Source organism: Eptatretus burgeri, chromosome 6, assembly GCF_056783735.1.
Source record: "Eptatretus burgeri isolate ZD-2024b chromosome 6, Ebu_testis_v1, whole genome shotgun sequence".
Classification (NCBI taxonomy): Eukaryota; Metazoa; Chordata; class Myxini; order Myxiniformes; family Myxinidae; genus Eptatretus; species Eptatretus burgeri.
Window position 1 is genome coordinate 61,043,362 of NC_140966.1, and position 15,694 is coordinate 61,059,055.

General features: G+C 44.8%; 1 protein-coding gene across 3 annotated transcripts in view; it reads left to right on the top strand.

Moving 5' to 3' along the window:
- KIF2A (kinesin family member 2A) overlaps positions 1–15,694 on the top strand; it is a 66,527-nt gene that overhangs the window by 18,002 nt on the left and 32,831 nt on the right. For all 3 annotated transcript variants that reach the window (XM_085885301.1, XM_085885299.1, XM_085885302.1), the window contains exons 11-13: positions 6,720–6,783; positions 9,894–9,985; positions 10,114–10,256. In XM_085885301.1, coding sequence (XP_085741427.1) covers positions 6,720–6,783; positions 9,894–9,985; positions 10,114–10,256 — 299 coding nt within the window. The remainder of the gene's footprint in view (positions 1–6,719; positions 6,784–9,893; positions 9,986–10,113; positions 10,257–15,694) is intronic.

The window sequence follows — 15,694 nt, forward strand, 5'->3', positions numbered from 1 at the left end:
GTCTCACCTGTCATGGCACTTCAGCAAAAGCTTTCTGCGACTCATTGGGACTGACTCAATCGGTCAATTTCCTGACCCGGATCTCCACCAATGGTACACAATCTCTTCTGGATCTGATTTTGACACATTTCCCTGAAAATATCTGCTTTTCTTCCTCCGCTCCAATTGGTTCTTCTGACCACATGCTTATCAAAGTGGACATCTCTCTGGCTATTATCAGAGAACCACCTCAGCGCCGTCGAGTCTGGCATTTTACTCAAGCCGACTGGCAGGGTCTCCAAGCAGCCATCAAACTTCTAGACTGGTCTCCCATCGCTACTTTCTCCAACATCAACTCATCCTGGGAATTCTTTGAAAGAAACTTGCTCTCCCTCATGCACAGATTTATCCCCTCTCGTCTTCAGTTGTCCTACCCTTCTTCCCGCCCATGGTTCACTGAAGCTTGTGGCGAGGCAGTTGTCCTGAAACAACTTGCCTTTGTCTCATGGAAAGCAAACCCAACTGAGGGTAATCTCAGTTCTTTCCATAAAGCTTGGAACAAATGTGTATACCCTCAGGAGACCCAGAAAACAACATCTTTCTCAGCTCAAGTCTTAACTTTCAAACCTTTCTCCCTCTAAATCCTGGTGGTTTCTGGTGTATGTTCCTCCTCCATCCCTTCCCTGACCTCAAATGGCCACACGACTGATACCGAACGTGAAAAGGCTGAATGCCTAAACTCGGTGTTTGCATCGAAATCTTGTGTCCAAAACCCATCGCTTTCTGTACCCACCTTACCCAGTCGCACCAAACTGTCCCTGGACTCTGTGTCCTTTTCTCCTGACAAGGTGGAGAGCTTGCTGTCAAACCTCGACTCAGATTCTGCAACCGGCCCAGACGGCATCAGACCACGTGTCATAAAAACCTGCTCCTCTGCTCTTGCTCACCTTCTCTGTGTTCTATTCACCCTCTCATTTGCTCAAGGTCATCTGCAATCTGCTTGGAAATCAGCAATCATTACTGCCCTGCATAAAAAAGGTGCAAAAACAGATCCCTGCAACTGCAGACCAATCGACCTTCTCCCAATCATCAGCATGGTTATGGAATCTATCATCGCTTCAGACATTAAATCATTCCTCTTCTCCAATGGCCTGATTTGTGATCATCAATTTCATTTCAGACCAGGTCACTCTGCCCTGGATATGCTGCTTCTGCTCTCCCAACAATGGATGGAGGTCCTAAATGCCGTACATGAAATCAGAGCCATATCCCTGGACATATAGCGTGCTTTTGACTCGGTCTGGCACACTGCCCTGCTCACCAAACTCTCTTCCTATGGTATCCAAGGCCATCTCCACTAATGGCTCGCAGACTTCCTCTCCTGTCGCAGTCAACGTGTGACCCTAAATGGAGTTCTTTCATCCCCTCTTCCTGTCCAGGCTGGAGTTCCTCAAGGCAGCGTTCTGGGCCCTGTTCTCTTTCTGGTTTTCATCAATGATCTCTCCGACTCTGGAAAATCCTCTTTATCTCTTTGCTGATGACTCCACCCTCTGCCGTACCATCTGTCATCCCTCAGACCGGCAAGCAGCAGCTTCTTCGCTCACTGCAGATCTTGGTAAAATCACAAGCTGGTCCAACACATGGAACATGTCTTTCAATCCAGACAAATCTCACATTCTCACTCTGTCTCTCCGAAAGGACCGTTTGGGAAACCCCATATCCACTTTCTCAACAATCCTTTGCAAGAAGTCCTTCTTTCAAGCTTCTGGGTCTCACTATCTGCCATGATCTTTCCTGGGAAAACCACATTTCCAACCTGGCCTCCAAAGCCTTTCGCTGACTGGGAATCCTCCATCGTGCAAAGTCCTTCCTCAGCCCACCTGAGCTCCTGACCACATACAAAGCTTTCATCTGCAGCCTGATGGAGTACTGCTCTCCCCTCTGGGCTGGTGCTTCTGCCTCCCACATTTCTCGGCTTCACGTTGTAGAAACCAAGGCATTTCGGATGATCGGCATCTCCCACAATGAGGCTGCGTCTTTGGGCCTCTCACTCAATCACCGCAGGTTGGTCGGTGGTCTTTCTGTCTTCTACCGTCTCCTCTCCAGCCTTGCCCCCCCCTGCTCTCTCTGCGATTTGTCCCCACCACATTTCCACAGGGCGCTCAAGGTCCGCCAACAACCCCCTTCTGGTAAAACTACCAAAATCACGAATCACTGCTCACCTTCACTCTTTCATTCCTCTTTTTCCCCGCCTTTGGAATAAACTCCCTCACTCTGTTCTTTCCCATTCTTCCCTCCAGGCTTTCAAAACAGCTGTTCACCACCACCTCTTATCATCCCCCATCCCAATCCTCTATCTTTTCTACCCCCGATAATCCACCCAAAGCCCACTTCTTTCAAATTCCCTGCTTTCCTTCCTAAAAGTCCCTGTATTGTCCATCTTCTATTCCCCATGTTCCCCGTCCCATCCCTCTCCCTTCCACAGATCTCCTAATGTGTTTGTTCCCCACTGTTTTGTCCCTCCCATTCCCACCCCTCTTGTCTCATGCCCCCTTGTTGTGCGTTGTGTGTTGGCTCTCACACGAGCCTCGACAAGGTATACAAAAAAAAAGTCCCTGTAATGTCCATCTTTTATACCCTTTGTTCCCTTCCACAAATCTCCTGTCTCTGTTCCCCACTGTTTTGTCCTTCCCACTCTCGCCCCTCTTGTCTCCTGCCCCCCTTGCTGTGCATTGTGTGTTAGCTCATACGAGCCTCGACAAGGTATACCAAAAAAAATAAAAAATTGTCTCCTTAAAAATTACATATACAATTTTGATGAAACTTGACCACAACCTTCATCACCTGTAATGTTTCAAAGTTTATTTACTGCATTAAAAAAATATCCAGTTATTACTTTCTTCTCCGTTAAATATTTTGTGGGTTATCCATGCCTACTGGTGGTTCCCTGGTTTTCTTCTCCAGCCGCTACCAGATGAGTGCTCAGGTGTATTGCCCCTATGTTTCTAAAATGCCATCAAAGGTCGATTTAAAAGTAAATCGAGCTGAGTGCAATGTGTACTCGTACTTGTAGCCTTTATTTCCATCCAAAGAATCAAACTCACAGTGGTGGAGGAAACGCAGTAACCGACAAATAAGAGGGTTGAATTATGTCGGGGTAACAGGTTTGGAAAGGATTGCAATTAGTTGTCTGTTAGGATTGAAAAGCTTGTTCCATTTATCAGTTCCAGATTGGCACAGACTGAAGCAGCTGCCCTTTTGCCTGTCAGTCGGATGGGGTACTCTGCCAGTCATCTGCAAAAATGAGGAAGTGGGTTCCAGAGCATTGGAAAAGTTGTTTATTTAAATGTGGAATAAGACAGCTGAAGACACTGCCTTAGATCACTCCAGCCTCTACTGGGATAGGAGAGGGTTCCATTGATGGCAACATGTTGATTGCATGAGTGGAGGAAGTCAGAAATCTGGGAATGAATGAAGGCAGCCTTTTATGCCACATGCGGTGAGCTTGACAAGCAAAGCAGGATGCCAGTCTGTCCAATACCCAACTTGTCCAATACCCAAGGATATGAGATTGTTTGGGCCTCCAACCATTGCTGTTGGAGTAGCTGTTTTGACCGGGCTTCCAAGTTGTGAAGGAAAGTTGTGTGACTACAACTGCCTTGCCACAGCCTTCAGTGTACTAGGTCTGAGAGATTGGATGGTATTGCTACAGATAGGATAGGATAAATTGGTACAATGGAGAGCATAGGCTTTTGCGAAAGGGTTCCCAGGTGGAATCTACATCGAATGCTGTGGAGATAGCATGCTCATCCTTTCGTGGGAGGGAAAATTGCAGTGCGAACAACCAAATTGTCTCTCACAGTAGTCTGAAAGATGCAAGCTTTGATGCGAAAATGTTCAGATGGACAGCAGAGGTTGGATGGAAATTTGGTCATCACAATTTATCAGAGGGTCTAGTAAGGTGACAAAAAAAACAAAACAAAACAGACCAACTAGTTGCAGAAATCCTGGTTGGAAGGTTTACAGATTGGGTCAGACCCACAGTGGTGGACACCCAAGCAATTTTGGTGGTAGTTGAAGTCATCAATATGAGGAAGAGAGTTGAGATGGATGGTTATGAGTATCTATGTTCAAAGAAATTGGGTATTTTATGGTGGTGGTTGTGTTGAGTGGATGGCACACCACAGACAACCATTGTGGTTGTCGAAAGCTAAACACAGCCAGATGTACGCGACATGACCAAAAGTATGTGGACACCTGCTCGTCTAACATCTTATTCCAAAATCATGGGAATTTATATGGAGTTGGTCCATTTTGCTGCCATCACAGCCTCAATTCTTCTGAGAAGGATTTCCACTTGATGTTGAAACATTACTGCAGGGATTTGCTTCCATTCAGCCACAAGAACATTAGTGAGGTCAGGCACTGATGTTGGGTGATGTCTGGCTTGTAGTCAGCATTCAAATTCATCCCAAAGGCGTTTGGGGTTGAGGCCAGGGCTCTGTGCAGGCCATTGACGTTCTTCCACATCAATCTCAACAAACCGTTTCTGTACACACCTCGCTTTGTGCATTGGGGCATCGTCCTACTGAAACAGGAAAGGGCCTTCCCCAAACTGTTGCCACAAAGTTGGAAGCACAAAGTCGTCTAGAATGTCATTGTATGCTGTTGGGTTAAGATCTCCCTTCACTGGAACGAAGAGGCCTTGCCTGAACCATGAACAACAGCCCCAGATCATTATTCCTCCAACACCAAACTTTACAGTTGACCCTATGCATTCGGGCAGGTAATGTTTTCTTGGCATCCGCCAAACCCAGATTAGTATGTCGGACTGCCGGATGATGAAGCGTGATTAATCGCTCTTGAGAATGGGTTTCTATTGCTCCAGAGACCAATGACGGTGAGCTTTACACCACTCCAGCTGACACTTGGCATTGCGCATGGTAATCTTAGGCCTGTGTGTGGCTGCTCGGTCATGGAAACCCATTTCATGAAGTTCTTGATGAACAGTGCTTGTGCTGATGTTGCTTCCAGAGTCAGTTTGGAACTCCGTCGTGAGTGTTACAACTGACGAACGATTTTTCTTTTTTTTCCTCCGCGACGTGCTTCAGCACTCGTCGGTCCTGGTCTGTGAGCTTGTGGCCTACCACTTCGTGGCTGAACTGTTGTTGCTCTTAGACGTTTCCACTTCACAATAACAGCATTTACAGTTAACCAGGTCAGCTCTAGCAGGGCAGAAATTTGACGAACTGACTTGTTGAGGTAGCATCCTATGACGGTGCCATGTTGAAAGTCATTGAGCTCTTCAGTACGGCCCATTTTACTGCCAATGTTTGCCTATGGAGATTGCATGGCTGTGTATGATTTTATCCACCTGTCAGCAATGGGTGTGGCTGAAATAGCCAAATCCACCAATTAGAAGGGGTGTCTGCATATTTGGCCATGTAGTGTATTTTGGAGGGCTAGGACAGATTAGCATGGCCAATGGACAGTGAGAATATAATTCTTGACATGGCAACACCAGATAAGCGACATCATGAAAGGGGAGAGGGAGAGAGAGATGAATGGGGCTGACAGGATGGCCTCGTGGTATGCACACTCGCCCCTAAGATGTTTCGCCTGGGTTTGAATCTTGGCCCAGCTAAAAACTGTCATCCTGGTGTTTCACAAGCAGGGCGATTCATCAATGTACGTGCTGTTCCTCGGATGGATGTAAAAGGGTGTTCCGTCTGCTGGCATTAGTTGGATGTTGAAACGCCCGATGTCTTTCAGAGTAGGCGAGCTTTCGCCTGAAGCGTGAACAAATTACATATTCCTGCCATAATATTAGAACGGCAAGCCTGGCCAGCTGGTTAGTGAAATATTTGGGACAAGCAAGAAGAACATGGGAATAATTTTGGTTGTTAGAAGAAGAGACATTAATCTGAGAGAGGAATGTTTATGTTGAACATTTGTACAGAGCTGCAGTATTAACCATGATGGAGAGGGCACTGATAGTTTAAAGAAGGATTCAAATGTAGTTAGTCCCACTTTATTAGGAAGGGAGGAATCTGAAATGTGTGGTGAGTGTTTGTCTGTGGAATGAGGGGATCGTGGAATATGTATTGGGGATAGGGGGCAGGATTGTAGACGAAGGGGGTTTATGATCATGAACACTTACTTGCTTCAGGCGGAGTTTCGTTCATGGATGTAATTTTTTAGTGAAATTTAGATGGCCATCATTGGGGTAGCGCATGGATTGATTAATAGCCAGAATAAAAGTAGTGCTGTGCAGAGTTTTCATTGCGTTGAGTCGACCACCGTCTGTTGACCGGCATCCCGTGTCGACCAGACTCGGCAAAGCAGGCAGATTACCTCCAATCATTCGTGAGTGAGCTGTGTTTTGCAGAATATATGATTGTGACAGGAGAATTACCCTGAGTTTGTTTTAGCTTCCAAAAGCTTTAGGATCCAATCTTTAATAGTACTGCCCTCAGCTGCATTTGAACTCTCAACCTCTGGGATGCTAGTCCAGTGCTATCACCACTGGGCCACTACCGTGTAATTTCAATTTTGTCACGTAAAAATCTGCTGTCCATCTTTCCCTTGGCGATTGCTAATTTATTATTGCAAATAATATTTATGGTGAAATTAAAATTTAATGTGAATGAAGCAATGATTTATAATTTAGTTTAATCTTCTCTTTTTTTTTTTCCTTTCTTTCTTTTTTTTTCCCTGACATTCCAAACCTTCAATTGCAGACCATGGGCGGTGTGTTTTCTGGGAAGACCCAAGATTGTAGTAAAGGTATATATGCGCTTGCAGGTGAGAGTGATGCAACTCAGACAGATTGTTGCAATCTGTGTTGTATAATGATTAATTAAATGGATCGGTATGCACCTTTTGGCATTCTATGTTCCATATCGTTAATTGTTAGGGAAGTTTCTCTCAAATTCAAGTTTGATTTGATTTTCATTGCTGTTCACAATGTTCATAACTGGCTTACAAGGTAAGCAGTTAAGTAGTGTGAGACCATGTTGCTTTGAGAGTGAAAGGTGGATAAAAATCACTTTCGTTGATAGTTAAACAAAAACCATTTGTTGAATCTGGTGTGTAATAATCATTCATTGCATTAGTGACAGGCCATTGTGAAAGCTTGAAATGAAGACTGCATCTTTTATACAAAAGGCTTTGTAGGGTCTTTTTTGTCGCATAGTTTTGTCTTGTTGGAATGACATTGAGGGAGCTTCTTGAATACTGAGATCATATAGGAAGTGGGAATGAGACTTCTGAGAAAAAAGTGCAGGAGTGGTACAGGCATGGACTGGGGATCTAAAGGGTGAATGCTGAAGGTAGGAGAGGATGACCAAGGAAAAGGTGGATGGACTGCATCAAGTAGACCAAAGTGTGACAATGGACAGGCAGGCTTTGAGGACAGAGGTGACCTGACTTACTTCTCCATGAGAGGTTTGATGGAAGCAAACTTGTTTGTTTTGGTCTTGTTTCCAGTGATGGGTTCTTACAGACTTGCCTCAATGTGATCTGTTCAAATGTTGGTCTGAAAAGTCTTTGGAATCTTTTGAATTGTTCTTTATTTTTTGAGCAACTGGTGGTTCATATTTTATTAGCACTTTTATTTAAGCTTGTATACTACCAAAAAAAATCTTCTTCAACCTCTAGCTTTGCATGCACACAATTCTCAAATAAGAGTGGAAGCTTTCAAATGCATTCATTGTAGAACTGTTTTGAACATGTATATAGCTCGTGCAGGGGGTCATCAATTCCTTCTGTCAAAAACAGCCCAAAAGTAAAACTACAAGAGAACAGGGAAAGACCAAAATGAGATTGAGTGACAAAGTTAAGAAACCCACTGGAGTACAATGGCTGAAAATTGCATGCAATTAAATATTTAATATGCACATGTTTGTTAGACAGTAATCATCATGCTATGCAGCCAGTTTGTAAATTCGAATAGGGTTCATATTGTTAACCAGAAGTTTCACAATTGTTTGCTGCTCTACTCTTTACCTCATTTTTCTGCCATCTTGAAACGTTCAGCATGGGTAAGTAAAGCAGCAAATAAACAAGAAAGAGCAGAGATTGCAAACCCTCACCAGGACTTGTTTTGTCTGGTTTGTGTATGGGTATGTTACGTAATTAATAAGAGGCATAATTAGAACTCGCTTTATAACTGCTGGCAGTGATGACCGGTAACCAAGACGTCCCACTTTAATGCAACCCCTCTTTGATTGGACACCTGACGCATGACGTTTTTTTAATTTTATTTTTATTTAATTGAATTTCGAATGGGATTAAAATAAATTCAATTCAAATAAAATGGAAGACCAAATAGGTACAGACCAACAATGGAGTAATCAGAAGGAACCCGAACAAGCAAAAAGCAAAGATTAAGTCGTCAGGAGGAACCGTGATAGGATTTGCATTTCAGCTGCGGCGACAACCTTCAAATCCATCCAGGCACAGCCAAGTGAGCTTTATTCAAAAACAAACAAACAAAAAGAACCCAGATCAAATTAAATAATTCTGGCTGCCAGACCATGTGTCCGATCACGTTTTAAGTTTAAAACGTATTCCCGTCACTACTTCATCGTAATTGTGAAGTTTCACGTCTATTGATTAAGCGGTTCCAGAGAAAACATCATTTAATTTTCTTCAATCCAATATGGCTGCCAAACCATGTGATCTATTAGTTATTCCTGAACAAACTTGTATACCCAAGGCTTGTGGAACATTTGTGTGAAGTTTCCCCTTGATGTGTCCATCTGTTCTGGAGAAGAATTTTATAGGTTTTAGGGTAAATCCAATGTCTGCCAAACAATGTGATCGATGGCGTCGTGTGTGAACCTTTTGTTCTTCGGATAGGTGGTCATACGTGGAATGCTTCACCTCGTCCTGGTCAGACACTTCAGAGAATAATTTTGAAGAATTTAAAAAAAATTTTGAATATGGCTGTTGAATCACGTGACCTATAACGTCGTCAATTATTATTTTATTTATTTATTTCTGTGGACCATTTTATCCCTCGATGACCCTCAAAAAATTTCATTCTAATCAGATGTAGCGTTCTACATATGCAGTTGTGATGTCATAACAAAGGCACCTATGATGTAAAAATCACACTTATTCACCATGAGGAGTACTTGCCATGTGCCAAGTTTCAATTTTTCCCTTTGTGAGGTTTCAGAGATAGTGGCCCAAAGTTTTATTTTTATTTATTTATTTTTTCTTCGTCCCATTTTTCCAACATGGCTGCCACACCACTTGACCTATGATGCCATAATTATCAATAACACGTAATACACGAGTCGTCGCTCCTATGGTGAAAATTTCCTCTTGATCCATCAAGCGGTTGCAGAGAAAAACATTAAAGGTCGTGCGGACAAACAAAAATGGACCCAAATGCAATACCCTCTCCTACGAGGATAATTAAAGACCAAACTAAAAGCCCCACGCAACGCATCTTGTCCCGTATACCCACTAGACATACAGTAATAGAAGTGCTAACTGAACAAATAGTAATGAAATAACTGTCTTGTGGCTGTGATATGTTGGGTGCCATTGCTTTGGAAGAGTGCCGGATTCGCAGAGCCACATCAATATATTGCTTTGCTTTTAATAAACAAATCCAAGTTGACTGAAAACCTACTTTTTTTTCTCCCTCCCCCCCCTCCCTCAATCCACCTGTATTTCCTCAAGTTTTTATTGTGGTGTGATTTACCACCAGCCATACTTATGGCTTATTTACTACCCCCACCCCCTGCCAGCCTTTCCTTTTTTTCATTTCTGAGCATAAACTGATTAGGGCTGCATTGGCAGCATGCTTGTGATTTGTCTTATTTTTGACATTTTTAATTACATAATCTCCGTTATCCTGCATTGCATCCTTCTCTGACCCTTATCCCTCCTGTTTTTAGCACGAGATGTTTTCCAGTTTCTAAAACAACCGCGAATGAGGCAGTTAAACCTCCACGTGTTTGCCACTTTCTTTGAAATTTACAGTGGCAAGGTAAGGGCTTTGATCTAAACCTGGATACGACCCACTACCAACTCTCAGTTAAATGCACAATGATTGGGACATCTTGGTTATGATTGTGATGGAGAAATCGCCAATGTATTTGCATGTGTGTTTGGCAGGTCTTTGATTTGCTTAACAGGAAGACCAAGCTGCGGGTACTGGAGGATGGACGACAGCAGGTCCAGGTTGTGGGACTGCAGGAGCAACAGGTGTCCTGTGTGGAAGAGGTCCTGAGACTTATTGAGATGGGTAACGAATGCAGGTGAAGTCTGCTCTGATTGCCTCAAATCAATGTCTAATTTTGACCTGCCAGTTTCCGCAGCTGTAGATTTGGTATGCTCCGAAAACTACCAATTGTTTTTACCAAAAAACTACCACGCATGTGAAGCAATTGGTTCACGTCTGTCTGTCCATCCATCTGTCCTTTCACGAAAGTCAGTGTACGATCGAAGAACAAGTTGATTTCAATTGAATGTTATATCTTGAACACCAATCAGAAAATTAATTGGAAAATGAACCTGTCATTTAGCAGTACTTTGGCTCTGAATTCTTTCCAAAAGTGCATGTGCAGAGGAGGGGGATAACATTTTGTTTACTCTGTCTGCCATCAAACAAAGTTGACAATAATTCCAAGGAGGAAACTTAATGTTTCTAGTGATATCATAAAGAACACAAACAGCAGGCATGACAGGGTCCCCACACTACTGGGAGAATGGGAAAAACCCGGGAACTTAAAAAAGTGTTTTCCTGGTCGGGAAAACAGATGAAAATAGCTAAAATACTGATAGTTGGGAAATTTCTGGGGTTTTTCACAATCGATGTAACAACATCCCGAAGCGTTTGTGAGGCTATTGGAGAGGTCCGGGAACGGTCCGTTTTGTTCCGGTGGACGATGCTTCTGGTCGAAAGGTGCCATTTACTGATTTCATCGTCTCTCAATTCAAAGTGCCATCGTTTAACGATCTATTTTCCAGTGATCACATTAAAATTGCATGGTGAGTTTGTGTTTTAAATATCATTTTCATTAAATTTCATCCAATCTCTTCAATTCATGTTTAAATGTCTAGTTTGTACAGTCAGTATTATGTGCAGGTCCTACTGATAAAAGAAACTTCCGTCATGTTCCCATGTTCCTTATTATTGTAAACTAGCAAATACAAGCCGTCACTTCACTGACTGGAACATTAAGTGGGGGGGTGGGGTGGTGGAGAGGAGGATGGGGGGGTGGGGGTGGAGAGGAAAATAGGGGGTAGGATTGAGTAAGGAAAGAGAACGGAGGTGAGGTGGAGAGAGGGATTCTGGTAGATGTGACGCCCAGTTGAACGTCCATCCAAGAGATTGCACACGTTGATGGATCACCCCTGCCTGTGAAACACTGGGATGACTGTTTATAGTTGGGTTGGGATTCAAACTTAGGCGAGACAGCTTAGAATGAGCATGCATACCTCTCGTCTATCCTGCCGTGATGTGGCGATTCATTGCTGGGAGGGGTAGGGCAGTGTCAGGGCAAGGGAAGGAAGTGGGAGCGGGAGAGAAGGCAATATAAGGGGAGGGTCGGGAGCGTACCAGGGCGATTTAAAAACGTGCCCAAACAGCAACATTATATTGTAAACTGCCAAGTTCTATGTAAAACTCGGCTGGAGCATTTTATAATTAAAACCCATGCTGTCTCCCTGGCAAAGGCTGGCTTGCATGCCCCAACACATGTGTTCCTCCAATATGCTCACATGCAAAGTTTTTATTTTTTTATTTTTTTTTTTCAGGCCACTCGGTTTCATGGTTTTGTTGTTATGGGGGGAAGAAACATACACACATCCACATATCAATTATTTTTAATCCAAGTTTAAGTGTACCTCTTTCCTCTACATCCCACACATGCGTCACCAGGGCAGCATGTAAATGTAAAAGAAAATGACGACTCCACAGGAGAAAGCTCAGTGTATTAAATGTTTAATCGAGATGAGATCTCGCATGCAAATTCAGTGTAATTTCCCTACAGGGTATGGAAGGAATCTGCCATTGTGGAACAGAATCAGAGTGGTACAAGTGGTTTCAGGAGACTGGAAGTTGTCAGAAACAGAAAAGTACCGGTCAACCAAGCACAAGTGCAGCAGACTTTGAAAGAGTGCCTTAATCATTTCAACAAAGTCCCAGAAAATATCTGTCACCCCAACTTGTTGCAAAAGGGTGAAATTATTTTGAGCGGTGGTTATCAGTTCTGAAGCGGTAGCGCTATATATATTTTTTGATATATCATGCTATATATCGTTTTTGGCCCCGTCTTTCGATGGTGAAGAATTGCTTTAAAAATAAGAAATTCTAGTGTTCGGATCTTCACCAAAATCGGGGATCTTGAGAGTAGCCACTGTATGTATATATATTTATCTATCCATATATATATATATATATATATATATATATATATATATATATATATATATATATATATATATATATATATATATATATATATATATATATATATATATATATATATATATATATATATATATATATATATATATATATATTGTTATGGTTGGGGAAATTCACAGATCACCATTCAGGTTGCCCGAAGATCAGTTATGTCTAAGTGTGTGTCCAGAATAGATTTCCCCACCGATGTCTAAAGGGAATTATTCGTGAGCCGGGCTGTGCATCTTTGAGGTAGTGGTATTCTTTTGCTATCTTTATTTTGGCAAACAATCATCTCCTCACCACCTCCGCCCCAACCGCGAACATCTCACCACCTTTCACCATAACAAACGACAACATCATCTCCACCACAACCACCAACATCTCACCACCTTCGCCATAACTAACGACAATGTCATCTCCTCACCTTCATCTCCACAAACGCCGCCATCTTGTTGCCAGCAACAACGTCCTCAACGAACGGCATCTCTGCCGACAGACGCGGGGACTCCCTCGGGGCAAGGGCCGGTGATTTCAACCACATCCGCTTTCTCTGTGTTTGGCGGCGAGATCGGATCAAAGTGACAAAAGGGGCGGAGCCAGCAGGGGTGAAAGGTCGGAGGTGAAAGTCCAAACCCCCACCCACGAACCAGATAAAAGGTGGGGCTGAGACACCCGGAGAGAGAGAGGGTGGGTCGGTTCAGTTCGGCAGTTCAGTTGAGGAGAGGAGCGTCGAGCGCAGCGGAGCTTGGAGTCCGGGAGAAGTTAGAGTCCAGTGCAGGGCTGTTGGTGGGTGGAGGCAGCCGGCAAGAAGTTGCCATCCAGCGGCATAACGGTCCGAGGTGATCGGGCCCCGGGACAGTCCGAGCAACGCTGAGGAGTGAGTGGGCTCTTCAGAGAGCATCAACTCTAAAAGAGCAAGGCCCATTCGCTCCTCTGAGGCGTCGTCGGCTAGGCCCGATCGACCAGGCCGCACGGCTGGGCCTGGACCAACTGAGTCGCCATTACACCAGCTGCCGTGTTGACGGTGAGACATCGAGGGTCGTCCAGCGAGTCACCACGAGGGTGGCAGGTAACCTGCGCGGTCTCGCGGAGCTCCTGTGGTCTCCACAGCTCCGCGGAACATTAAAGGCCTACGGGTCCTGTTCTACCCTTTCCTTTCCTGGGGTTTTCTTTGCATGAAAGTTGTGGCACCTTGTCCTACAAGTAGAACTGATAAGTGCATGTGCATAATAAATAGACAACGGCTGTAGGGTCTTTTTGCTCGCGTCTTGTCCCTACCCCCATTCATTGCCTTGACTGCATGCGTGCATGTGTTATAAATGTCTCCTTTTTTGTTGAATATTCACCTGCTCGTTGCGTCCCTTCCTCCATTGAGCTGTCCTAATTGCGTTCGGAATATTAGCTGGCTTTTAATAACCGATAAAGTAATCGGATCCGACGGGGCTTGGCGATATAAAACCGCTCTGTAAATCGCAAACGTTGCGAGCTGCCTAAGCGGCTCGTTTCCGAGCAAGTTCCGTTGAGGTACAACCTCTCGGTAGTCTGCCCACGCGAATAATTAGGTAAATCGACCATTCGGCGATCGGACCCTGTAGCGCGGGCAGAGCATTGACAAGGTTGTGGTGTGCTTAAAAACACCCGTAGCTGGATTTTGGCGTTGATCCGGAAAGCTACGACTGGATTGCCCGTCCGGTGGGCACGCGGCCGCAATTAGCTAAAAACGGTCGTCCGCACGCTGGACGGGTGGAAACCACAACAATATATATAATATTGTTGTGGGCCGGGGGTTGGTGGTGAGAACGCCCAGCAGGTGGGAAAGCTTGCGTCGTCTCCCACCAAACTCCCCGGAATTGTAGGCCGTCGCTTGGATAACTCCGTGAGCCGGCGGGTCATTTTACTGACCGTGGTCGCCAATATTTCAACCGCGTAGGGTAGGTTCTATTTGTCGATAACCAATTTACCTAATTGACTACCGGGGAAACCACGCCCTCGGCACGTCTTGCTCGAACCGGGTCACTCTTCTGACTGCGGTAGAGTTCCAACTACCGACTACTAGCTCTGGTTTGGGTGCAGCTGAGCGGAAACTGCCAAAGCCGTGTCGGCTGGAATGAACGGATTATCGGGGATAAAACCCCCCTAAACTCAGATCCGAACCATGCTAGACCAATGCAAGAAGGGACGGAAACGAACTGGGAACATTTCTAACAAGTTTTATGTACAGTAAATGAAGACACAAAGCAAGACTTAACGCGAATATGCAAGAAGTATTTACAATGGTCCAAAACACTTCAGTTCTACTTGAAGACGGGCCCACACAGACACAAATGAAAAGAAACCCAGAGTTCTTTATTGGACCCTCGCAGCTGTGGAAAGAGAGAAGCTGGGTGTCAGAGTTCGGTTGGGTACCTGGCAGTCTGAGGGAGGGGGTACTCCGTGCTGCGGCACTTGACACTGGTTGCTGGTTTCGTCCCCAGTCGCAAGTGTGGGACTCGAGGTTCGTGGCGGAGCTCGGGTGGTGAATAGCGGGGTCCATGGAGGGGGGGGGTCAGGGTCGCTCTTTCCTTCCTTGTGGAGGGCCAGCAGAGACACGTTCGCTGCCTCGATGACCTTCGTAACAGCAAAAACCCTTCAAAAAGTCCCACCAAAAACTCCAAGACCCCAAAAAGACTCCAAGACCCCTGCCTCAGAGAGTGCTCGGGAATTCATAGACCTCCCTCAGCGGGTAGGGGCTTTGGTGAACACACCTCGCTTGTCCGCCTTTGATTGGACAGGGTCCTACAGCCCACCCTTCCGGGGAAGGGCCTCGGCCCCTGCCGGAAACCCCAGCCACTCTTCCACGCGGGTCCATACTTGACGAGTTACAGTATCAAAGCTGCAACGGCCCCTGCTGGGAAACGCCAGCCACTCTTCCACGTGGGTTCATACTTGACGAGTAACAGTATCAACGTTGTAAAAAGGTCGTCGTGAAAGAATTACAACGTTTGTGGGAGCCGAGAAACCGGAACCGCGAGATCTTGCCTTGGCACGTCAGAGTGTGAGAAGGCAGCTGGTTAGTAGTGGATCATGATGGACTGGGGGGTCATGCAGATGGGATGGTTGTTAGATGTAACAACCTAACTAAAAGAAATCGCAACGCACACCTTTGATTCTCCCACTAGACAAAAGGAAGGGGATCTGACTACACACATACATAACGACATAACTGACTTTTGGGGCACATGTATGTTGCATGCTTATGGTTTCCAGATCCATAGCTATATATATATATATATATATATATAT